Source organism: Alexandromys fortis, unplaced genomic scaffold (assembly GCF_014885135.2).
Source record: "Alexandromys fortis isolate MF-2015 unplaced genomic scaffold, M_Fortis_MF-2015_v1.1 scaffold_99, whole genome shotgun sequence".
Lineage (NCBI taxonomy): Eukaryota > Metazoa > Chordata > Mammalia > Rodentia > Cricetidae > Alexandromys > Alexandromys fortis.
Genome location: NW_026067982.1, coordinates 1968176 through 1994970, shown reverse-complemented (window position 1 = coordinate 1994970; position 26795 = coordinate 1968176). Strand labels below are relative to the sequence as shown.

The window sequence follows — 26795 nt, the reverse complement described above, 5'->3', positions numbered from 1 at the left end:
TGTGTTCTGTTGTCTTTCACGTAAGGTACTGACAGATAGCCTTATCCTCAAATAGCAGAGTAGAATAATTATTTAATTGTAGAAAGCATAATCAGGTTTTTAGGGGGAAAAAAGCCAGACTATTTAAGATAATCTCTGTGTGAGAAAAGCTTTTCAACATATAATACAAAACCTACATACCGTAGACTACAGTCTAATCAAATACTTCAGAAGATTAATGTATAGCTGGAGGATCCATTATAAGCTGAGTCAAATGACAAATGAAAATCCGGAGAAAATTTCCCACACCACAGACTTCTTTTCTAAAGCATAAGAAACATCTGCAAATAAGCAAGAAAACGGTGGCCAACAACCCACAACAAGATTTGGTGAAAAGCAGAGACAAATCACATATTAAAAAGCATAAATGTTTTTCAAATTTTCATAAAAGATGCTACCCCTCTCATAGAGATAAAAATTCAAATATCATTTGATTGATTACAAATAAATATTCATCTGTGAAGTTATTGAAAATATTTAAATTTTGTTCAAGACTGGGTTGGTTTAAGTTCAATGAAATGCTAAATTGTTTTTATCTTTTTGTAGATTTTTGTTAACTTTAAATAAATTTGTTCTTTCACTCAATAATTTCAAGGAATTTTCTTCACTTACTCTCACTTGAATAATATACCTGACACTAGCATAAATATTATACCATTGCATGGAGAAACAGAGGATTACAGGGGGATGATCATCAACGTGGGATTGACTAAATAGATCAGGGTTTGTCATGGAATAGTACAGAAAATTTTATTAAAATAATGTGGGGTTTTTATGGTAATAAGCGAATCTAAGATGTATTGTAAATAAAGCAAAAACATGACACCTATATGCTGCCATTTTGCATAAATCACACACTATCTATTTATCTATCTGTCCATCCATCCATCTATTATCTATCTATCATCTATCTATCTATCTATCTATCTATCTATCTATCTATCTGTCATCTATCATCTATCTATCTATCTATCTATCTATCTATCTATCTATCTATCTATCTATCTATCTATCATCTGTCTGTCCGTCCATCCATCCATCCATCCATCCATCCATCCATCCATCTATCTATCTATCTATCTATCTATCTATCTATCTATCTTCACAACCAGACTGCTGTTTCCCCTTCATCCTCTTCTCCCAGTCCCTCCCTTCCTCATTCCCCACCCCATCCACTCCTTCTTCATTTTTATTCAGCGGAGGGCAGGCCTCCCAAGGATAGCAACAATACATGGCATATCAAGTTGAAGGCTGGACTAGGCAATCCAGTATGTCCCAGAAATCAGCAAAAGAGTCAGAGACAGTCTCTGCTCCCACTATTAGGAGTCCCACAAGAAAGACAAAGCTACACAACTGTAATATATATGCAGAGGGCCTAGGTCAGTTTTATGCAGATGCCCTGGTTATTGAGTTACACACTTTCTTAGAAACCAATAGCTTGTTTTCGTTATAATACTATTGCAGCATGAGGAACTGGTATCTGGAAGCAAGTAGCAGCAGGGACTTCCTTTCACTGCCTATCTCTCTATATTTTATATCATGTTCAGGTGTTGCCTATTCCATTAAAATAAAATTAATCATGGACATGTAAATAATCTGGGATTATAATCAATTCATGGTAGAATGTGAAAAGTTTTATTGAAAAGACCTTTGTGCACAGGAAACAGCGTGGGCTTTCATTTTTCCTTCTTGGACCGCAAGTTAAGCTGGCCATGTTAGGATTCATCTCAGTGTTTCTGCAGGTCCTGAGCACTGTGAAATGATACACTAGCTCCCGGGGTTCTGTGATTAGTGAGCTGTGGGTCAAGGACCCGTGCCTGCTACTTGATTATCTGGCACAAGCAGGTGTTTGGAGAGTGAATTCTTTTTCTCACTTTTAGAAAAAGAACTGTGATTTTCAGTGGAGGCACATCTTACTATAAGCATGTATAAGCATGAAGAGCAGCGCCTTCATCTTGGAAATGTCTCCATGGAAAGACGAAAGTGCGACTGGAAATCCCACCTGACAGTGATGAGCCAGCAGAACCTGGTCATCTGGCATCGATGTCTGACTCTCCGGCATCTGAGAAGAACATCAACCAGAGAAAATGAGGGGATTAAAAAAAAAAAAGAAGAAGAAAACACAGGGCAATCATTTCTCACTCCCTGATGGTCTGCCATTCCAAGTCCTCACACAGCAATGAATTCTGTTTTGAATGCTGGGCAAACGAGTGCACATCACCGTCCTGTATCCCACCATTTTCTTGTGTGCTGAGGAGTGGCCTCAGCCTCGTTTTTCCATTCTTATCACTGAGCTGTGAGGGGACGGAGTAAGCGGGTCCATCCCATCTAGGCAAGCCCCTACATTCCTAACGGCAGAGTGAATGTGTGTGTTAGTGTTGTGTTGGTATTCAGTGGCCTATTAATGCGATGCAGTAGCTCTGGTTTCTGACCAAACAAAGAAGGCTTCTCTGAGCAAGGAATGGGATTTCTCATTCTGTTCATGTGGTGGTTTTGTTCTTTGAGGCCATAGAGATCTTTTCCCTGAGGTAGAAGAGCAGACTAGCTTTTTGGTGTCACTGAGTCTACAGATTTTTTTTTTTGTTCCCTTTAAATGATGAATAGGCCTTGCAAGTCCATAATAGTAATAAGGAAAAAAGAAGTCAGGTTTTCTTATTCTTGTTTTAAAGATGAGATAAATGTACAGTTGAAAGAGATTATGCAACTTTCCCAAGCTCTCATGAAAAACAGGTGACAAAGCTAAATTTTCCCACATAATGTCATATTGGGTTGAGAAATGTGCCCTTACTTAGAATATTACATCAGTGAGTTATATGCTTTACGGAGCGCCCAGGCCAGCGGGAACACCACTGAGCCTTCTCCTCGGCACACAAGAAAATGGTGGGAATACATTTGCCCAACATTCTAAACAGAATCCATTGCTGTATCAGGACTTGGAGTCGCAGACCATCAGGGAGTGAGAAATGGATTGCCCTGTGTTTACTTCTTTTTTTAATCCCCTCATTTTCTCTGGTTGGTGTTCTTCTCAGATGCCAGAGGCCAGCAGTTGCTGCCAGATGCCTGGGCTCTGCTGGCTCATCAAGGGGCTGTGGCAGCACTTGTTTCCATGAGAGCTGGAAGAACAGATGCAATGGAAAAAGCACAGGCGGTTGTTTCTCAGTAGCTGGCAGCGTGATTCACAGTGCCCTGCATAATGTGAATGGAATCCGAGAGCTCTTGGAATCAGGCTCCGGGAGTAAAGTTACCATCGCTGGCAAGCCGAGCAAAGGCCGAGCACTTGGTTAACACGTTCACTTCCGGGCTTTTAGGAATCATCTATCTGTGCAGTTTAACTTCTCCTCATTCGGTTGTCTGAGTAAAGTAGGATACATCTGGAAAGGGTATTGCCTAATTTCTAGGGGTAGTTAAGAGATACTATTTTGAAGACAAATCCCATTTTGGGAGGTGGGTAAATCAACCTTAAATATCCCGTAATCGGCCATGAAATTTGATGGTAGGTTGTTGTTAGGATTCAACCACTAGACAGGCTCAGTGGCTCATGCTTATAGTCCAACCCCTGGGAAGACTGAGGCTGGAGGGCCCAGAAGTTCACAGTAAGTCTAGGTACTATAACCAATTCTTGTCTCAGTAATGCAAAACCAAACAACAACAAACCCTTCCACTTCTGGTGAAGCCTGTTCTCAGTCATTTAAAAGACGTGAGATGTATAATAGGCCACCGGCTCTCATAGGACCATATGAAAATAGAGTTTGCACAGTAGTTGTTTAACTACCTATGGAGCCAAAGCAGCATAATAATTCATAATAATCCTTATGTTTTCTCAGGGCTATTGTGATGCTAGTTCTGACTATGACACAATAATTATAAAGAAATGGAGACTGCATTATGTGATCTGTGTTTTGTAGTCATACAGCTTCTTTATGCTGATGTTGTTGCCTATGGTAACAACAGAAATATTCTCATCAGACTTTAAATGTTCACAACCATAGCTAGTCATTTTCTTGCTTATATGACCTTATTTCCTAAAACATTCACTTCCTTTTTTTTTTCCCCTATTGCCATTCATGCCCTTTTTCTTTTTCTGGATAACCTTTTAGCTCTTGTATATGGGAGAAAAAGCTCTTGGTAATTGCAAAATTGCTTGCTATCCTTATGGACTAATCTGTATTCCGTAGTCCTCAATCATCACAGGCATTATTGCAAGTCACAGTCAGAAGAGTTCTAGGCAAATGAAAATGGGTTTTATGTTGCGACACCTCTGTCAGTCTAAAATTGCTGAGCTGAAGAAGAGGCTGTGCAGTGACTCTCATGACAGCCGAGGTGCATTTTCCTCCCTTAATGCCTAACCTCCAGCATCTGGTCCATACCCAGGAGTGAGCAGCTTGTTTCCCAATCACGACCTATTCTGCAATTCGACCTGTTTTGGAAATTAGGTGCACTTTCCAACATATATGCTGAGAGGCCCTTGGGTATTTGAACCATTTCCTAGTCGACTTTCCCAGACATAAAAGATACCATGTGTGAAGTATGTGGAATGAAAATGTCAAGGTGTTTGGGCGGGTTCTTTCTACAGAAAATACATTTGCTTATTGCAGTTCTCCGCGAAGACTTAAGTAACTCAAGGACAGTTTAAAAATCACCTCTGCAGAGCTGAAATAATTTACGTCTGCTGTATAAATAGAACCTTGCAGAATATAAACTGATGAGCCACCTCAACTCCCACCTCTTTTATGAAGCCTGCCTCGGTGCTCTTGTTAAAAGGAATGCAGCCATCCTCTGCTTTTCTAAGCATGCTGACCTTTCCTCTCCTATCCAGGGCTGCCTCAAATGCCACACCTTTCATCTCTTCCCTGTCTCCTTATGAAATTAGAATAGGAATTTTATCGTACTTGTTTTTTTTTAATTCCTCCAGCTACGTGTCCAAACTGTTGGATTAGCCTCCCCCACCACACTGGTTTCCTCTTGAAGGGGCCTGCTTACTGCTTTCTCGTTGCTAAGGTAGTATAATCTTAAAAAGCACCCACCATTCACATACCGTGGAATGACTTGTTTATATAGCTGCCTCTTCTATTAGACTGTAAATTCCATGGGGGTAGGAGCATGCTTTTTCATCTGTATTTCCCCATGGCCTGGCATAGTGCTGGAACACAGAATACTCATTACTGTTCTATTGAATGAATGTTGGACTTCATTCAGTGGGCTTGACCTGGAGTATATTAATTTGGAAAGGTAGAGGCCTATTTTCTGCAGTTAACTCTACTGCAAAACAGTGAGTTCCAGTTAACCACCCCATCTTATAATATACATACATGCACATCTCTGGAGAACTGTAAATACCAATGAAGTTTGCTGCTTTATTACAGTCAGTATGTCATGGCAGGAAGGCTATGTTTGTTTCCTTTTACTTCAAAACCCAAAATTGGTAATCTATCATCTCTCGTGGGAAGATTAAAAGGTGACTGCTACATTTTTTTAATTTTTTGAGTTCCCATTATACCTAATGATAGAATTGCCTGGTAAGTGGTCTGTTCCCACTTCTCCAACCTACGAAATATGGGCATTCTGTGTGTAGAATCTCACCTCATGCCTAAGTTCCTACCATAGCACCTAGAAAGTGTGGAAGATAATCAATAAATATCTACTGAATGAAATGTTAAGTGGAGTCTGTGAGCAATTTAAAAAGCCTATAGGATTTCTTAACTTAAAAGTAGAAGTTCTTGCCAGGCAAGGTGAAGCACGCCTCTAGTCCCAGCACTCAGGAGGCAGAGGCAGGCGGATCTCTGAGTTCGAGACCATCCTGGTCTACAGAGCGAGTTCTAGGACAGCCAGGATTACACCGAGAAACCCTGTCTCGAAAAACAAAACAAACAAAAGTAAAAGATCTTTCCACTGTTTGGGAGGAGTTGGTGAGGTCTTAATGACCTTTCAGAGAGATGCTGGGACAGTTTGAAGATGACACTGCAGACCTAGAATGTGAGTTTGATATTAGTTGTTTTCAGGTTCCTTCTCCAAATGATACTGCGTCCTTCCTTTAGGAACTTAATCTTATTTGCTTTCCTATTGCTTGAACATCTCTCCAGAGAAAGAGACCTTCAGAAAAGGTCACATAAGGAGACAACTGGACCCCATAGGTCCCAGCCACTACATCTTCTGGAACTTTCATGTCAATTCTGACAGCTGTGCAGGTTTCCTAGAGATAATGGGTTTTTTGACATCTCTTCTTTAAGGAAATGACTTTGTAAAATTACATAATTTTTAGTAAGTAATTCTCTTATTATCAGCAGCATGAGGAATATTAAACTCTCAAGCTAATTTTAGCAACTCCTCATTTTAAAATTTAGTAAATAGCTTATCCTTGAAATATTTTTTACCCCAAAGATAACTGTCTAGATATGAAGTCTTCTTTTCTTGTTTGGGATAAACCAAGCCACTCATAGAGCTGTTTCTACTTTCTACCTTTCTCTAGTGGTCTCAAGGACACTGGCCTGCTTTTGGAGAAAACTACAGAAAGATCTAGTTGCAGTAGATCTTAGAGACCACCATTTTGGGCTTTTTGTTTCACCAGGGAGAAAACTGCTGCCCTCAAGTCTTAAATGATTTGTGTAAGATTACACAACCCGTCCTTGGCTAAGTCTCTTGAGAGCTAGTTCAGTACTTGCTTTTCTGCTATGACTCATGGGATTTCTCTATGTAGTGAGGAAGGATGCTCACTTCCAGGCAAACACTGACTTCTGAAACTGTAAAAATTCTGTGGGCTAAGACTTCAAAGGGACAACATACAGCTAAAAACCATTGAAATACATCTAATTATTCTTTAGGTAGAGAGCCACATAGTAGGGGAAACCTACACACCACAGGTAACCAAGATACGTGCTTTTCATTCGTTTGGGAAATGACGATCTTAGTTTTATTTACTTGTGCTAAGCCACGGGATATTTTCAACAGTTGTCTTGAAGAGTATGATCCCAAAAGGACAGAGCTGACTGGAAAGTAAACAGCGGGTATTAACATTCCCAAGGAAAGAGCCTGTGTGTCAGGAGAGCTCGCACTTGGCTCCAGCAGCACAGGGCCCCTGGCTCCTCCCCAGCATGTGCTGCAGCAGCTTCTATGCGGTGTGCCTGAGAATCAGTGCGAGGGGTTGCTGAACACAGAGCTGGAGGCTTTGCTCTCAGGCTCTGATGCCCAAGTATTTGCACCTTTGGAAAGTTCCTCTGTGAAGAGGCTGGAGAGATGGCTCAACCGCTAAGAGCCATGCTGTACTTGCAGAGGACCTGAGTTCGATTTCCGGCACCCATATTGGGTGGTTCACCACCTGTAACTCCAGTTTCCGGACATCAGATGTCTTCTGGCCTCCTCAGGTGCCTACCTGCACATACCCCCCCGCCACACATAAATGTATACACCCATAATTCAAAATTAAAATAAATCTTAAAATTTCCCATGTGATATGGAGTCTAGTTGGTGAACTATGACTTGGACTAGAAAAATGGCTTTTAAACAAATAACTGGACATTTTGTATGAGTTAATATGAACTTTTTTATTTTAGTTTTAGTCATGATTTTAATTGAAGAAAATCTATACAGTGGGAAGTTGAAGGACAGGTTGGGAAGTAAAGCAGCTGGTTTAGTTGATGGGTGTCCATTTCTGCTGCAGTGTAATCACCAGCTGAGTAGGTTAAATCAGAACTCATTCACAGCGTGCAGTGCCGGCGGTCAGGAGTCTGGGGCAGCGTTGGCAGAGTTCTCTGTCCAGCCTGAAATCAGGGTGTTGGCCAGCAGTTCTCATCCGAGTGCCTTCCTATTATTGTCAGTAGTCATTTTAAGCAACGGTAAAAGTGAAGTCCTGGGGACTACTATTTGCTCCCTCAGCTTGCTTGGCCGTCCACAGAGGACGCCGGTCAAAGGAAGACATATGCTTGTCTGACTGTCTCAAGAGTCCCTGCTTCTATAAAGCAATTGAACTTCTTCCAGGAGATTAATGAATTGGACTTGTTACTGTGTTCATCTGCTGCTGTGAATGTATTTGAAGTGGGTCTCCTCTTGTTGTGTTGACAAGATTGGGTTTTAAGACTTTTTTTTTTTTCCATCCTGGATAAAGATAAACTCACTAAGATGAAATGCAGTGTTGGGAGCTAGTCCAGACAGCTTTTCCACCCTCTTAGGCATCATCTCTTTATGGCTTTATCATCATTCTTGTTCTTCTAATATAGCAAATTAAAACCAAGATCAAAATTAAAAGGGGGAATTTCTCAGAAATTCAAACATAGTGTCTAGTAATTTTTTTAAATCACTCTCTTGAAACTTTCTCTGTGTGAGATTTGAGTCTTTGGTTTTGAGATCTCTAAGCAATATGAAATTCTTGAACAGAAATAATATCCTGAAAATAAAGTAATTAAATGTGAAAATTCTTAAACTACTTAATAGTAGACAGTGATAGAGTAAATCAGAGGTTCTCAACTTGTGGGTCGCAATCCCTTTAGGGGTCATATATCAGATATCACATATTCACATTACAACTCATAACAGTAGCAAAATTAGTTATGAAGTAGCAATGAAATAATTTTATGGTTGGGGGTCACTGCAGCATAAGGAACTGTATTAAAGGGTCACACAGACTTTGGAAGGTTGAGGACCACTGAAATAAATGATCTGCCATTTTTAAACACCTGGTCTAAGTGCCTGAAGTGCATATGATTTTTATTTACTGTATCTGTTCTTTAGCCACTTGGAATTTTCTCGCTTTACTTATTCTAATATTAGTGGATCAAGGAGTATGCTACATAAGTTCACTTAGTTGATTCTTATATGTAGTACAGACATCCAAACGCAGGATTCCTTTAGAGAACACTGGTGAATAGTAGTTGTGTCTCGCACTATCAGAGAATAAAACTGTCAACCTTTGGAGACTTAGCTGAGACTTACGGGCTGAACTGTTAAGATGTAAGCTCTGTTTTAAAATGTAAGCTATGTAATGGAGGGCAGCATTTGGCTTTTAAAAAAGTTGGTATGAACAAGACTAAAATATTTAGTTGGCTGTAAAGTAAATGTCTGCCATCGTGACACACGCCACGGACCTTAGAGCTCATGGCTAGATCAAAGATGAGCTTCGTTCTTCCTATCTCTGTGAAGGTTGAACCATTTTTTTTTCTATGCTGCTGTGTGTGTAGAATGGGTTTTATATATAGTTTGGATGAAAATCAATGAGATTTCAGATTAGAAATCAAGTCACATGAAATTGTTTTCAACAAAGAGTTCTTAGCCTAAAAAAGAGAGGAAAAAAACCTTAGGGGGTATAAGAAAGAACTCTCGGCTGTCTAAACTAATTGATTAGCCTAAACAGTAGCACACCTGATTAGATTCCTGAGTTAACTTCAGCACCGGAGTGCCGCATGCTCAGTTATTTTCTTTAGCCTATTTCTTTTTTCTTTTCCGAAACAAAACATGGGTACCTTTGTCTGTTAATTCTTCAGCTGTAGAAAGACAATATCCGTTTTTCAGTTGGCGATAGGCAGGGCACCATGACCACAGTGTCAGCAGACTGTATTTAATAGGTCCCATTAATGGACCTCTAGTATATAGGAATGATGGGTAAAGAAGTTGTGGGACAGTAGGTCCAGGCTGGCTTGCTGGGTTTTATCATGGAAGAGCAATTCTAGCAATTAGGGCTGCACTGTAACATTATGGACTTCCCTTTATCACAGGTTGTTCTTTTTTGATTGCATGTGGTAGAAACATGGCCTCAAGTTTTTTTTTTAATTATTTATTAAAGATTTCTGCCTCCTCCCTGCCACCGCCTCCCATTTTCCTCCCCCTCCCCCGGTCAAGTCCCCCTCCCTCGTCCGCCCAAAGAGCAATCAGGGTTCCCTGCCCTGTGGGAAGTCCAAGGACCACCCACCTNATGTCTCAGTAATCCTCATTGTCCGCTATGTTCAGTGAGACCGGTTTTATCCCATGCTTTTTCAGACCCGGGCCAGCTGGCCTTGGTGAGTTCCCGATAGAAGAACATCCTCATTGTCTCAGTGTGTGGGTGCACCTCTCATGGTCCTGAGTTCCTTGCTCGTGCTCTCTCTCCTTCTGCTCCTGATTTGGACCTTGAGATTTCTGTCTGGTGCTCCAATGTGGGTCTCTGTCTCTGTCTCCTTTCATCGCCTGATGAAGGTTAATATTCAGGAGGATGCCTATATGTTTTTCTTTGTTTTTTCCTTCTTATTTAGCTTCTCTAGGATCACGAATTATAGGCTCAATGTCCTTTATTTATGGCTAGAAACCAAATATGAGTGAGTACATCCCATGTTCCTCTTTTTGGGTCTGGCTTACCTCACTCAGGATAGTGTTTTCTATTTCCGTCCATTTGTATGCAAAATTCAAAAAAAGTCAAAAAAAAGTCCTTGTTTTTTACTGCTGAGTAGTACTCTAATATGTATATATTCCATACTTTCTTCATCCACTCTTCCATTGAAGGGCATCTAGGTTGTTGGCCTTAAGTTTGTTCAAACAGAAAAGATACTATTAAGTACTTATTAGAAAGGATTAGACAGTCAGACTGTGGAAGGACAGGCATCCACTCAGCCTCACAAACAACTGGAGGCAGAGACTCAGAAGCAGCAAGCCTTATTTCTCCTTTTTTTTCAACTCTGCTCCTCTAAGAATTGTCTTAGTTTTCTTGCACAGTAGTCTTGGTTTTCTACATCATATAGACCATTCAGAGTGCCTGAGTTTCCCCTCTCACCACACTACAGAGAAACACAGTCATATTTAGTGCGAAAAGCCTTAAGACTGGTTGAACTTGACCCTGGTGCTCAACTCTAAGCAAATCAGTCAAGGTGCAGCTTCAGGAACCTTGGTTATAGTTTTAGTGCCTTTAGGAGACCTGGGGCCTGGGGGAATACTTGGGTATCACATTGCTTTTTGTGAGTTTTTGTTCAGAGGTCCCAGAGACCTCCAAATATATATAGACAGTTGCCATTTCTCTTGGTTGTCCACAAGCATTTGATGGTGAGACCCTGTTGTTGGACACAGTCACACTTTGGTCACAGGACATGGAGAAGTAAAGCTGGTATTCACCAGGAAGCTTCCTCCCTATGGGCTAGCTTTCATAGGATATGAAGGTGCTCTGTAGACTGCTGGAAGAGAAAAGTTGACAACAGTCTTACCAAGCTCTGAAATTTGTGAGTTATAAAAATGACTGCCAAGGCAAGATATGCCCATAGGTACAATAGTGCCATGATTATTATGGGTGCAGCTAACAATTTCTGGCTGGATTTAAAGCCTTTGCAACAGGAAGAAATGTGTGTCTGGTACTGTGAAGCTAGTCAAGAACCATGGCTGGTGAGCTCATAGGCCCCAGAGACAAAGTGCTATGGTTAGTTTGCTAAACTGACATAGTATCAGACTGCTTTCTGATACACCCCTTTATGCATAGATTAGTGCAGCTTTCCATCCTCATCAGAGAATTATCTTTACTCCGTGGAGAGAAGCTAGTGCAGAAACTCACAACACATCGAAGTGTAAAGATTAAGTGTCAGTGAACATTGGCCTGAAATGGGACCTCTGTGCCATGCCTTCTTCCTCCAGATGTCAGGTAACACTGTGGAAGAAGGTCCAGAAAGATGATAAGAACCAAAGACTGGGGAGGACCAGGCAAAACAGTGTCTTCTGGACACAACAGGGCCACTGCACACACAGACGTAGAGCAGCTGTAGTGGCCTGCATAAGGTCTGCGTGAGATCAAGCCAGTTAGTGTTCTAGCACTGAGTGGGGAGGGGCTAGTGGTCCTTATCCCTAGAGGAGAAGCTATGGACAGACAACGGCGGCTGGAGGAGGGAGAGTCAGTTTTCTTGAAAAACATGGTCCCTGACTGTTCTGGTGGATGGCCTCACACCCGTGCGTATCATGAAATGGACTCCGGGTTATGAAACGGGGGCAGGCATAGGTTGATTTTGAAGGACTTAAGGGGAGGAGTGGGTGAATATGTTCAAAATACATTGTCTGCATGTATGAACTTCTCAAAGAATTGATAAAATTACATTTTAAACTTTTTACCTTTAAAAAAGTACAGAATGTAGAAGTGTACAGAGGGCCCCATGCACTTCCACCCTGACTCCATAGTGTCACTGTCCTGCACAAATCTCGTAAAGCGATACAACCAGGAGACTGACAGTGATACAATACAGATATTTATTTTGTTACTAGTTACTTTTGCATTTATTTGTGTGCTTTTCATCTAAACAGCACATGTAGTTGTATTTAACTGTCACCACTGCCAAAATACCAGTAATATCACTTAGAGACTCTTGTGTACTGAGCTTTTGCAGCCACTCTTACCTCAACTACTATCCCTAAAATCTTGTATCCACGAATCCATTTCTCATCTCTTAAACTGTGTTGCTTCAAAAATAGTCTGTAAATGTAATCATGCAATATGGATCCTTCTGAGATGTCTTTTTTCACTTAAGGTTTGTCCTTTGTTTCTTATTGCTAATGTTTCTTATTCCAACATACCATAGCTTTCTTAACGATTCATTCTTTTATATATATTTGGATGGTTTCCAGTTTGGGGCTCTTATGAATAAAACTTAAGAATATTGATATGCATACATTATGTTATAATATATTTCACAGAGCCAAAACCCTTGTTAAAGACTGTTGCCATCCTTGAACTTGTGATTTTTGTGCCTTAGTCTCCTGAGTGCTGGATTACAGCTGTGCACTGCCAACTTAGTAAGTTTTAACTTTTGATGAAGATGCCTAGTTTAATTAGTGAAGAATAGATTTTGCACATTTATGATTGAGCTAAATAATTTTAAATGTCCACCTTCTTCTTTAGCCTGGATGTTACATTATCAGTGCAGATGTAGTTAAACTGGAGATAAGTGAAGTCATTCTGTTTATGTTACTCAAATGCAGTGGAATTCTGTGTATCTGACTCTGTTGAGACACATGTTCTTCTCTTTGTGGTGTTTTATTTAAGGAAAAAGGGAAAATTCAGTTCCATTAAGGAAGCAAGTCTTTACACACTAAATGGACCTGTAGTTTTGCTTGTCCCACTGATTTATGTAAACAGACAGACACCTCACGCTAAAGAAATGCAGCTTTGTTTATATATGCTTTGCTTTTAGGCTCTCCTGAAGGGAGCCTGCTGATTTGTTCTAAAAATACCGAACATCTCCCAGTGTGTTGGAATGGCACACATTGGATTATGATGGTGAGTAGAATAGATGTGGGCTCTGTTGTATCTTCTTCCACATAGGCCTGTGGCGTCTGTCAGTGATTCACTGAGTCAATTAAGTATCCTCATTTCCCACCTATCACAGGATCTTTATTGCTTTTTCAAAATGCAGCACGTCTTAAATCGCGAGTGACTGATTTAAATGCTTTAGGAGTGGCTACATTCTGTGAAAATGAAAACCAATCCAAGCAAGTCACTCTTGCAGGCGTGTACATGAGAATATATTATAAGGAGGAAACTGTCATATTAATTACTATTTCCAGCTGGGGAAATATTTTTGCAAAGCCTTAAGTTACCTCAGAGTGATGGAAAATTCTAAATATGAGACCCCAAAGCCCATCGTTCCCTTTATTACATAACGAGAAGCCCAGCCACTTGAATGAGTCAGATAGTCAAATCCCTCTTTCATGGTTTACATTTTTGTTTCAAATGCTAAGCCCATATCATTTATAAAAATTTGATTCTATTTTAGTTCTATAGATTAGATTATTTTTCCATAAACTTGCTGTCTTGTTTATAGTCTGGTTTTATTATGATTTGCCCAAACACTAGAAAAGATTCTACAATAAATTCTAAACTATTAGCTAAAAGTCAAAATTAGTTTTGAATCAACATTCTGAAGTTGAGGGTGGTTCCACATGCCTGTAACCTCAGCAGTCAGGAGCCTGACAAAAGGGGATGACTCTGAGTTCGAAGCCAGCCTGGACTACACAGTACGTTTAAGGTCAACCTGAGTTATGCAGCGAGACTATTAAAAAAAAAAAAGTCAGCATTCCTAATGGAGGTTTAGTTTAGAGTTAAATTGTTATCTCCATAATTAACAATAGTTATCTAATTGTTATCTTATTAGATAGCAATTTTGGTTTTGCCTTTACTGTTTTGTTTCATTGTAAGCAGGATTTTGTATGGCAAGCCACAGTGGATTTGCTATGGTTTTTACATTATTTTAGCAAAAGTATATTTGTGGTTTTTGTAAATATTAATCAAATTCTCATGATAAATGTGTGAGATAGATGTTATTAGTCCCAGTTTGTAGATGATGGAACTGAGGTACTCCAGAGCTAGGAGCATGCTCAAAGTAACACAGTTAATAAGAGCCTGAGCGGTGTCCAAATCTAGTCCCTCTAGTTCCAGACTTTACTTTTGACATACCCAATAGTCCCAAATTGTGGCTAGTCAGGCATTTTTCCATGTAATACAATAAAGGCATTGAGTGGCAGTATAGTAAAACAAAGTGACAAAAAATTTTGATAGGGACAAAATTAGACCTAGAGTCAGAAAATGTGTACTCTTACATCATCATTGCAATGCGACAAAGTCTACGCTGGTTTCTTATTGGTACCTAGCACACATTACCATAGATTTAATAGTACAAAGCAACATGAATTTATTCTACTGAAATTCTGGTAGTGCGAAGCTTAAAGGCAAAGTGTTGTCAGGGCCGCATTTGTGTTGGAAACTGGAGGGAAGAGTTCATATACTCATCTGCCTCTTTCTAGAGTCTGCCTGCATTTCTTAGCTTGTGGCTCTGCATCTCTAGCTCCGTTGTTACAGCTCCTTTCTGTTCTTAACCCATCGCACTCTTCCCCCTGCTTTAGACAGAGTCTTTCTCCACATCCCAGACTGGCCTCATTCATGGAAATTCTCCTGCTTTACTTCTGAGTACTAGGATTCCAAGCATGGCCCCATCCCCTTCCTCCCTCTTATGAGATCTACAGCAACATTGGGTCTATCTGGTTGACCCAACATGATCTTCCACTCAAAATCCATAACATAATTTTGTCCCTTTCTCCCTGTCTCTCCTCCTTGGACATGAGGATGTGGACATCTCTGTTGGCTATTTTATTCATCAATCACTTTATTTTTGTGAACCTCATTTTTCTTAATTATAAGGTGAAGGGACTGATCTAATTCTGGTCATTGAGATTTCTTGTTTCCTCCATTGAGTGGAAAGTTTTGTGACTGAAATCTTAATTCTAAAATATCTTTTCTTCCTTCATTTCCAATATCAAGGGGACAGTGATAGTTTAAAAATTAAGAAGAAGGAGAAACTAAGATGCTTATGTCTGTGCAAGTGTACTTTAGCTGAGATTTAAAAGGAAGACGCTGTGTACTGGAGGCTTCTTAAAGACTTTTTAAACAGTATATTGGTGAATTTAGACTTTTATTTTTAGAAAAAAGCACTTGTATTTGTATGTGTGAGAGTGTTTTGCATGTGTGTTTGTATGTGAACCATGTGTATGCGAAAGCCAAAATAGGGCATTGTATTGAGTTTTAGATAGTTGTGAACTACCATATGAATGCTGGGAAACAAAACCGGGTCCTCTGCAAGAGCAGTCAGGGCTCTTAACCACTGAGCCATCTCTCCAGCCATTGGAATTATTTCATTATAGAGTAATAAAAAATAAAGTTCAGTTGCTAGTTTGTATTACATAAAACTCTGTCTCTAAATGGTGTAAGCCATAAGGACATTTGCCATCTTATTACATCATGAAGGTACAGGGTTGGCAATACTTCAGCTCAGTTGTTTCATTTCAAGCTCATATTTATTTCAGTGCTAGTCATTTCTATGAAGTGAGCTTTGCTAGCTGCACCAGATCCCACAGTGCCTCAGCATTCTCATCTGTGTCTCAGGCTAGCCACTCCAAAGCCCACCAGCCTTGGAAATCATGCAGCTAGGATAGCACATAGATGGTGCCTGGGTTTAGTCAGCCATTGACGAATTACAGGTCGTTTATGTGAGTTAGGTAGTGTCCCAAGTACTGAAAAGATGGCAAACAGGACAAGATCCCTGTGGCACTGGAAAGTATTAAAAGCAAATGAGTAATGCACTTCCAGATTGTGGCGAATATTAAGAAGCAAACAAAGACTGAGTGAATGAAGTGATCTGTCACAGTTGTCCAAACCCATGGCTTTCCTTAAAGAACTCGGGCGATTTGGGGTTTTTCTCCAGGAAGAAGATATTTAGGCATATTTATTTTTACATCAAAATAAATAAATAAATAAATAGGCTCAAATGTTTGCTATTTGCTAAATGAAGGAAAAGTCAGATGCGTTCATGAGAAGTCACTGATTTCCTCTGCTGTGCAAAGCTTGGCTTTGCTTGAGATGTTCTGGTGAACCTTGCACAGCCCAACACCGAGCAAAGTTTATTTCTCGTTTGTATTCCCATATATCATTTGCTTTGTCTGGAGAACTTTAGCTATCTATAGTGGGTTTCTGGCCTCCAGCTTTCTCGCCGTAAAGTAGGATTATCATCATAATATTTATGAATCATTCAGCTCTGGAAAAATCTGTCATTAATCAAAATAATTATTAAACATCTCTTAAACTTGTAGGCCAAAGAAAACATTTAACATTTTTATTAAAATTGTGCAAATCATTCAGCAAGTTCAGGTTTTCATTTTCCCCCCAATTTTAAAATAAAGTAGGTATAGGATTGTCCAGAATGACAAGAACTGGATCCCCACAGGAGCAGGACAAATAGAAACAAGCACGGGCTTTCTGGAGCGCCGACTGGCAGAACAACAGACAAGTCTCTAAAATATTCAGATTTACATCTTTGCCCCTAGTATAAAACTGCTTCAGTGTTCAAAGGCGTACGTTTGGGGGCATTCATCATAATGTTGCTCATGATGACAACAGACAGTACACAGCTTGGTTGTTTAACTATAGGGTCAGTTCACTTGTGTTCAGTGTGGAATTTGTGTGTGGCTATTAATGTAATGATGGCATTGATAGGAATTAATGGGCTTGGAAAGAAGTGCTCAGTGTACCAGCATTTATAGTGTCTGTGCTGCTTTTGTCTGAGCAACTGCAGTCAAGGGTGGTAGTTGTGATCACGTGTAAAAACCTTGACATTAAAGCATGTTACTGTGGAGTGCTGAAGGGTCCTGGGCAGTATGCTGAGCCTGGTCAAATGTTATCTCCGTGAACTTTCATCCTAACTCCTCTGAGCAGGCAGTTTGGAGTCTTATTTCGTAGACGAGGAAGCCAGCTCTTAGAGGAATAGAAGACTTAAGTAAGGCCTTATCCTCAGTGATCACAGAGACAGCATTTAAATCCAAACATTTGTCTCTAGCGCCTGTATTCTCAAAGCCAACAGAGAAGCAGTGTATCCTAGAAGAATGTCACAAAAGGTATATTGTGGGAAACTCTTTTATATCATTTCCCATAACTACCTTTATGTGAGGTCCACGTATGTGGCAGGGAAAAGGTGGGTTAATATTTAATAAATACACAGATCAGCAAATTCCCACTCATGGGCCAAAGCCAGTCTGATAGTGGTCTTTGTAAGCCATAAACTCAGCTGCCTCTGCACCTTATTGACAGAAATGATTAGCTTCAGTAAAGATTATGTGGCATACAGAGCCTAAAATTGTTAATATCAGGTCCTTTACAGAAAAATTAAAATTAAAAAGCTTGCTTTATTTAATTAGAAACCTGGACGGATGCTTATCCTGTTGGAATGATTGCTTTTCTGTTTAAGAGTTCCTGTTCTACAGTAGGTACAGGCCACGGGTGTCCAGATAGTCGATGAAGGTTTTCTGAGAAGGTAAACCAACAGCATACTTCAGAACTTCCGGGCCCCACTGTACATGGCTGACTGGCATTCTCTAACTGGGTCTTCTGTGTTGCCCTGACAGACTGTTGCTGCTCCTCTGAGATGGACTGTGTATTCACCAGTGAGGGCTCCATTAGTCACGGAGAATTTCCTGGGCCCTGGAGACATGGTCATGACATCACCAAGAGCCAATGAGAAGGGAGCCTCTATAGTGCCAGCCTTCAATCCTCTTTGGAAGACTATAGACTATGTGTTCTGTTCCTAGCCCTCGGGGTGTGATTTGAGACTGCCTCCCTCATCCAGCCATATTCTGGGCACCAAAGTCTAGCTTCTAGACCCGAAAGGCAAGGGCAAGCTTGAAAATCTGCAGAGCTGCAGGCAGATTCCCATTGACCATTTTTTTCCAGAGCTCAGGTTTTTCTTCCCACAGTTTTCCACTCCAAATGACGTTGTTGCTTTATGTGGCAAAGGGTGAGTGGCGAAGGATGAAGTCTGCCTTAGATAAAAGATGGCTGGCAGTTAAAATTTCTGGGTAAGTATAGGTTGGTAGCATAACAAAATCAGAAGCATATTTTGCTGTTTTGTTACATTGCTTTGTGTGTGCTTTAACAGCTTTTAACAGCAACTGCTCCTAGCAAAATTAGTGTGGCTTAAAAACAGGGCAATTACCCAAGGAGCTTTGCCGAGGGGTTTAGGAGTACCTCATTAAATCTTTTATCTTGGAGAAGAAAAGACCCCCTCCACTTCTCTTTTTTTGAGATTTAAATATTTTAGATTTGCAAGCCTCTTTCTTTTCCTTCTTTTCTCCCTCCCTTTCTTTCCTCCTCTTTTTCCCTCTTGCCTCCCAATTTACAAAAATAATTTGTAGAATTTAGTTTTAGACGTAACTTTGTTAACCCTGTGTTCAAGAACATGCAATCAAATATATGTTTCTAATTGGTTCAGTATCTTGTTAATAAACTAAAATAATAAAACACTTTTTAAAATTGTTCAAAGCTCACATTTGTAATCATAGCACATCTGAAGCAGGAGGATCTCAAGTTCAAGGTCAATCTGAACAAGACCTTGTCTCAAAAAAAAAATAATAATAATCCTGGAAATTGAGGCTTGGAACTAAGGCAGGCATGATTACTTGTGCCTGCAATACTTGAGTCTTAGACTGAAGAACTGACAAAAGTTCAGTGTCAGCCTAAGCTGTAGATAGTGATATTTTTCCTTAAAACCAAACTGAAACAAACACAAACAATCCCCAAAACAACAAAAGCAGCAACCCCTCCCCCAAAAACCCGGCAACCAAAACCAGAAAAACTCTTTATGTGGACTTCATACAAAGTTATATAGTTTAATCCAGTAAATGAAGCCAAAAATTATGCATAGCCAATCTATTTTGTACCTTTCCATGAAATCAAAGATAAATTGTCAGAGTAGCCTTCATTATTAGTTCATCTACAACTACTGAGCACTGCCTCTGCCATGTTAAATTTTTCCCTTGTTTCTGCAGGATGAACATAGTGGTGTCATATGATTATAGGGGGTGTATTTCTAAGAAGCATCTTAGAGCCCAGAAATTGATCCTTATTTTCTGAGAACACACATACTCATGACTATAAACACAGCCTCTAGAACCATGTGATATACTGCAAATGAAGCTTTTTTTTAAAAGCCACTGTAGAGTTTTTCCCATAAAAATCTTTATGTCCTAGATTTTTCCTAGAGAGGTGACTCAGTGGCTAAGAACACTGGCTGCTTTTCTAGAGTACCTGGGTTCCATTTCCACCCAACCATCTGTAACTCTGGTTCCAGAGGATCTGACACTTTATTCTAGCCTCTGTAGGCACCAACTATTCATTTGGTACACAGACATGCGTATAGGCAAAGCACTCATACACATAAAATAAAAATTAGAAAATTTAAAAATTTCTATACAATTCAAAACACAAATCATTAAAATTTCAAGTGTGTGTGATATATTCTAAATGATTTCAGTTTTTATAGCTGAGGAAACTGAGGTGTAGACAGCTTGAACCTTCTACCAGATGTCATTCACAGAAGTAGATACCGAATGGAAAAATTCATTGTTTTAATGAAAGCCCGTAAGAGAACAGCACTTTGTATGATTCCACATATTTGATTCTGTTTTCCTTTACTACATTAAAGCTTTTTGTTATGAACAAAATGCTCATTTTTACAGCCCTCTGATTGGTCTGAAGCAGAGGGTTGGTGTAGTGTAGGCAGAGCTGGGACAGGTCTGCTAAAATGGTGGGCTCTCTGTGTGGTGGCTGCACTCTGTGAGCTCTCCCGAGGCCTGGTTCTTAGCAGAGAATGCACTCTACTTACCCACACACCAGCTCTCCCACCTGAGCTAATATTTGCCACCTCTTTCCTCAAATGGTTGTCATGGCTACTGATGATTTGATAGTGTGCCTCAAGGCTTTTGGAAGTAAGGTCTTGTAGAAGGGCACAGTCAGCACTGCCGCACCGACCTCCTCCCCCCCACCCCCGCCCCAGGTGCCTGACAATCAGGTTAATCACACTCCTGACTTTGGTGAGGCTAGGCCTTGGGAGTTCTACTGCTGCCTTGAGAGAACTCGTCTGGTTTGGACGCTGAAAGCCAGGCATATCTTAGAACAACCGCACAGCAAGGTCTCTTTGTTGCTTCTGTTTTCTGCAAACTTGAGACACAGCAGATGCCGCCCTCGGAAAACACTCCCAGAGGTCCAGCCTGCTCTGTTGATCATGTCATTAAGCCCTAAACCTTTTCTGCAGAAGACAAATTCTCCAAAGTTCCTTCCAGAATATGGCAGTGAAAGGTCAGGACAGACAATCAGATGAGTGTCTGAAAAGTTAAAGAGGAGCTATGTCACCCCGAAAAGGGCTGGCATCGATTTATTACAAAAACCAAACACAGGAGGAAGAAAAGCCTTTAGTCTCATTAAGGAATCCAGACAAAAATCCCACTTAATCTGTCTGCTTTTCCTTTTCCTCCAGTTCAGCTGGTGTGCAGGTGTAGGGCAGCCTTGGCAGAGGCTTCGAACACTTGGAAAAAGGAGTCATTACTGAAAGTCACTGACACACACTTCCCTTGGAATGCTGCTGATGTCATGGAAAACCAGGACCTTAGCAGTAACCCCTAACAACCAGAGCTACGGTAAACACTAAATGTTACCTCCACCAAGGCATTGGTTTTTAAAGACTTTTAACAGGCTAAAGCTTGCCAGCCACAACTCATAAAAACGTTCTTATAATTTTGCTCTCCTTACTAAAAGCCCTGGATAACTGTAAGGTTTCTTTGGCACTCAGGGACACAAAGCCAAATCCACGTCAGTCTGAAGGTTCACTGATCAGATTCTACAGCACTTCTTTTCCAGTCCTCTTCACGCCCCCTGCCATGCTCCCGGGGTGAGGCCTTGGCAGACTTAATCGTGCTTCAAAGAAGCCCCTTGTCTTTCTGTATTGCCTCAACTTCTGGTGGTGAGATGAACTGGTGTGTGGGGTTTTGCCTGTTTTGTTAGACTGGTGGTTAACTCAGTCTGTTAATTGGTAGCCTTAATTTATTGGTTACATTTCAACCAATTTGAGACATGCGAGCAAAGTGACATTCCATCATTCAAACTCTTAACTAGGTACAAAGCAAGAAAGCAGCAGCAAGGGCTGCAGTAGAGAACGGTTCAGAATAGCAAAAGACACGGAAACTACGAGATTTGAGATCGTTTTCTCCCAGCCTTGGTGAAATATCATTATTTAGACAAAAGCCGGTGTGGCTTCCTTCTGACCATCCTCAGGTGGGAAGAGGCAGAATTCTTGCATGGCTTTTAAAGGGCATCTTCGAGGTGACCGTAAACTGTATCACCAAATTAGGATAGCTTTGAGAATGAAGGAGCTCTTTTAATAGATGCCCTGTTTTAAAAACACCCTGAGACTTCTGGAGCAAAAATAAGGCATATGGTCACCCTCCTCATCATGCTAAACCCCATCTGTCCCAAGCCGTTTGGGTGCTAGAGACCAGGCCATCCACACAGTTCAACTTCTCTATTTACAAGAAGATAACTCCAATTTTAGAATTGCAAGATGAAGTCATGGACTTTGCTCCTTAAATAAATCTATAAGTAAGTCTAAATAAGTCTAAATCCACAATCGAATTTGCCCAGTTTTGAACATTCACTGTTCAGCTAGGGGACCATGGTTCTTAACATGTGACCTTGGGACCCTGAGGGCCACTGAGATGCTCTCAGGGAGGCCATGCAATGCTCACCCGCATCAGAAGACATCATCTACCCTTCCCATCTTACTCTCTTCCTGCTCTATTCACCCCAATGCCTCGGCTGATCTTAGAAGCCAATTGTCATCTAACAGGCTAGACTCTCAACAGATTTGTAAGAATTTAAACGATTTTACTCTTCTACTAAACCTTGTTTTAGAAAATAGTTTTTTTCTTAATAGAAAACATGTCTTTATTAAGGTGTTATGGGCTTCTTTTTTTGGGGGGGGGGAGTTACAGGGTTTCTCTGTAGCTTTGGTGCCTGTCCCAGAACTAGCTCTTGTAGACCAGGCTGGCCTCGAACTCAGAGATCTGCCCGCCTCTGCCTCCTGAGTGCTAGGATTAGGGCGTGCGCCACCACCGCCCGGCTTGGGCTTCTTTTCTATTATGATTTTATAATTTTAACAAAATAAATGCCTTAAAAGTCATCAGTTATGGTTTCTTATATGATAAACATAGTCTTTAGGAATAAAGTCTCCACAGGGCTCTAGTAAAGTTCAAAATGTTTAAAGCTGTGGCTCTAGACCTTTATTTCTCCCCAGGAAGGGATTTACAGATAAAATAAATTCCACGTTAAGAAAGACCAGCCACTCGCCATGTGTCTACCTCAGTGACTTGTGTATGGCTCAGGTTCTCACATGAATATGGGTAGGCCAAGCTTCTGTGGTAGTGCAAAGTTTCCATGTTCTCTGATGTTTGGGTATTACATTTATTCACATTGCTCTGTTCTTGAATGGTTGGTATGTGTGTGTGTGCGTGTGCACGTGTGCGTGTTCATGTATGTGCATTTGCATACACGTGCATGTGAATGTGGAAACCAGAGGTTGGCACTGAATATTTCTCTTGATCACTCTCTACCTTATGCTTTGAGAGTCTCCCACCACCCCTGGCACTTAGTTACTGTCAGTGAGCTTTGGAGAACCGTTTGTCTTGCTTTACACTGAGCATGTGCTGTCTCACTGAGACACTCTCAGTCTGGGAAGGCTTGTTGGTTGTTTTAACCTGCCCCATTCTGCCCTTCATTTCAGCTGTCACCTTCAGTTTTCCTTCCTGGACCAGGGAAGCCAGGCCAATCCACAGGCCACCCAGTATGTCTCATCACCCTCTATTACTGAGCTTGCTAATCTGCCTTGGCCCACTCACGTTTCGGTTTTCCTTGGCTAATTTCACGTGCCTTTATGTCAGGAGAGAAACTTTATTCTGTTTCCTCAGATGTAAATATAGCTGCTCTTCCTTCTCTGCAGGGGATGCTTTCCAAGATGCTGCTTGGGTGCCAGAAACCAATGACAGTAGTAAACCTTACATGTTGGTTATAGTTCCCCATCTCTATGTATACTTATGTGTACTTATACACACATACATACACATATGACTGGCTAAAAACTGGGCAAGAATACACTGCTATAGTACATGATAAGACTATTAAAGAACATTTAAGTTTAAATATATAGGAAGAAGGAAATCTTGAGAAATTTAACTACTCTACTAAAGTGTTATTTTTCAGTGTCATATAATACAAATTCTGTGGGTCCAAAATATACTTTGCTTTTGGAGTAAAAGAAATCAGACTAAGGAAAGAAGACAAATTTCATTTTGTATTCTAATTTTGCAAGTGTATGTATATATATATATATATATATAGTCACACGTGTGGGGTGTACATGTGTGAAGGTATGTATATACACATGTGTGCCAATAGAGTCCAGAAGTTAATATCACATGCTTTTTCTCTGTTTCTCTCCAGTTTATTTACTGAGATAAGGTCTCTCTGAACCAGAGGTTACTGATTTGACTAGTCTTGCTAGCCATCTTATTCCAGGGATCCCCTGTCTCTGCCTCCCGATTGCTGGGATGACAGGGGCAGCTATCCCTGCTTGGCTTTTATGTGCTAGAGACCCACACTCCAGTCATGCTTACTTTATCCACTGAGCCATCTTCCCAGCCCATCCTCTGATTTTTCAAATTATTCCATAATTTAGAAATTCTGTTTTGTTATTGTTGTTCTTTTTAGAAATTCTATTTTTAATACCTACTTGCTAGATAGATATATGTCAACTTGACACAAGCTAACGTCAACTGGAGAAGGGAACCTCAATTAAGAAAATGCCTCCATAAGACTGGACAGTAGACAGGCCTGTGGGGCCTTTTTTTTAATTAGTAGCTGATGGGGTAGGGCACAGCCTATTGTGGATGGGGTCATCCCTGGGCAGGTGGTCCTGGGTTCTACAAGAAGGCAGACTGAACAAGCCATGGGAAGCAAGCCAGGAAGCAGCCCCTCTCCATGGCCTCTGCATCAGCTCCTGCCTCCACATTCCTGACCTGTTTGAGTTCCTGTCCTGACTTCCTTTGATGATGAACAGTGCTATGGAAGCCCAATAAACCCTTTCCTCCCGAAGTTGCTTTGGTCATGGGATTTTGTCACTAAGACACTCACTTAGTTTGAAAGATGTCTCCAAGGCTTAAAATTAACTTGCTGCTTTTTAAATCACCGTGACAGGGAGAGCTGAGGCCATAGCTTCTCTGAGTAGCAACTTTATCTCCATGTGTTGACAATTACATATGATAAATGAAACTCAAAATCTTAAGTTTTATCATGGCACCTTTTAGTGACAAGAATTTTGTTTGGTTTTTAGGTTCATTGCTTTTTAGTATTGTTAAATTATATAGGTTTGTTTGTTGCTCTCTTCTGGAGAAGATAGCAAGCCTTTTGGATAATAATAATAACTCGCTGAGAAGTACATTCTGGCTCAGAACACAGAGAGTGAGAGAGGGCATCATTTTTATAAAATCAGTGTTAACAAGGTGGATGGGAGTAGATTCTCTGGCCTGAAACGAAGCCGTGGAGAGAGCTGATGTTTGTGGACAGGTCGCTGGTTCCCTATGGACTGGGCTCGGGGTCCTGGGTGCTTGTCCCTCCTTTGCTGCTCTTAAGTATTAGTGTGGTGTTAGCAAGTCCCCATCCTTCCTAACTAGCGTTGGTTTGCCCATCTGTAAGGTGAGGTAAGATCGAATGCTCTCTAATGTCTCTGACGGAGGAAACATCTCCTGTTTGCTCTATGCTATGTCGTGAGCTCGCGTTCTCCAAGTCCGTGGTTGACAGATATGGTGTGCGAGGAAACGATACACAGCGCAGCCCCGAGTGTGTTCTGACCACACTGATGTGCTAATCCCCGAAGAAGAAAACGCAAAATGGTCCAGGGATTGAACATGAAAACGGTGACAGTGAGAGAAACATTGAAGCAGACACTGAAAGCCTCATTTCCTGGCCCGTCTGCCATGAGAAAGGACAAGCCTGCCAAGTCCTTCAGGCCGCCAAGACCCAACACTTGGGCTAGCTCTTATTTTGAGCTTCCCACACTACATGCCCAAACCGCACAGGAAAGTTGTCTCTCTCCCTTCATACTTGTGCCTTTTGGCTACACTTCTGTTTATGCCAAGCCCTTGCCTAACTCCCTTCCTTCCAGCTGTCACTGTGTCGTGGCTGCTGCCTTCTGGGGCCTTCAGAGAGCAGCTCCAGTCTTCAGGGGTGGCACAGGCTGATGGGGATGGTGACAGGGTGTTGGTAGGGTGTGTGGACCCCGAAACTGCAGTCATTTCTACCTGGTTTCTAAACAGTTCCAGCAGTGCTCTCGCCGCTTCTTGGCAAATGTTAGCACTGATGGCTTTAATTTTTTCCCCTCTCCCTCCCTCTTGGGGAGTCCCCGCCCCCCTGCACATTCTTTGGCAATTGGGTCTGTGAACATCCTGTGGAAGATTTGGTTTGTCTTATTTTCTTTTGCCAGACTGTTCATCATCTTTTCTTCTCTCACACAAAACATATTTATCTACTGAGAGACTTTTAAGGCCAGTAAGACGGAGACAGAGCCACCAGCCTCACAAGCTTAGAGATGTGATTCCACGCTCCAGGTCACTTGTCTGTCCAGCCCCAACTGTTGTGGTGGCCTTTTACCTCTGCCCTGTGATGTTCTTCTGTCTCCATCCACCTTCTATTGGCTTAGTGATGGCCGCAAAGAAAAGACACACTTTCTCATTGTTTAAGAAAACCCAGAAAGAATCAGGAAATGTGACTGAAGAATCTTGGCTGGATAGAAAGAGAAGCTGTGTGTTATGAAAGTTTTAAATTGTTCTGCTCTGCTTGGTCTTTGTCTGCTGGCTCAGTGTGGAAAGGAAAACCAAACAAAAGCCCCCACACAGTCATTGTCTTCCGTCTCCAAGCATTGTCTTTTGTGGAGGAGTGGCGCTTCTGCAGAAACAATGGCTCGTTCTCTGCCACTCTTTCTGGAACCTCCATGAGCTGCTAAGCTCTGCATCTCTCTGCCAACTCCGACCCACACTTGTTTCTAAGGGGAACTCCACACAGTTTCAGAATCTCATTCAGCAAAAAAAACAAACTCAAAGTGTGTTTGTACTTGGGTTTGTCTGATATTTTCTCATGTCTGTCTGTATTTTGTGTTTTACTTAAGTAGATGAAATATTGCTAGATGTTAAATTGAAACAGACCAGTGTAGTTGGCAAACCTTTAGTTACAGGTTCTGTTTACTTGGTATATGTTATGTAATGTCTTCTTAATAATGTTGGTGATATAACCCCGCAAAGCCTCTCTTCTTTCATTTCTGTCTGTCTAGTTGGTTTGGCTATATTGTGTCTTGTAACCAGTTAAACTTTCTCTTGTTTATCTTTCTCCAGTTCCATATTTTTTACATCAT

At 41.0% G+C, this 26795-nt stretch overlaps 1 protein-coding gene across 11 annotated transcripts in view; it reads left to right on the top strand.

The window, feature by feature from the left end:
• The window catches only part of Rad51b (RAD51 paralog B), a 599994-nt gene that overhangs the window by 259934 nt on the left and 313265 nt on the right, over window positions 1-26795 (top strand). Inside the window, exon 9 of one of the 11 annotated variants that reach the window (XM_050158444.1) lies at window positions 17914-18820. The exons of 9 other annotated variants lie outside the window; for them this stretch is intronic. In XM_050158444.1, the coding sequence (XP_050014401.1) occupies window positions 17914-18096 (183 nt within the window). In that variant the 3' untranslated portion in view covers window positions 18097-18820. Of the gene's footprint in view, window positions 1-13157; window positions 13197-17913; window positions 18821-26795 lie in introns of those variants that run through there. One more of the 11 variants, XM_050158448.1, reaches the window with a different exon arrangement.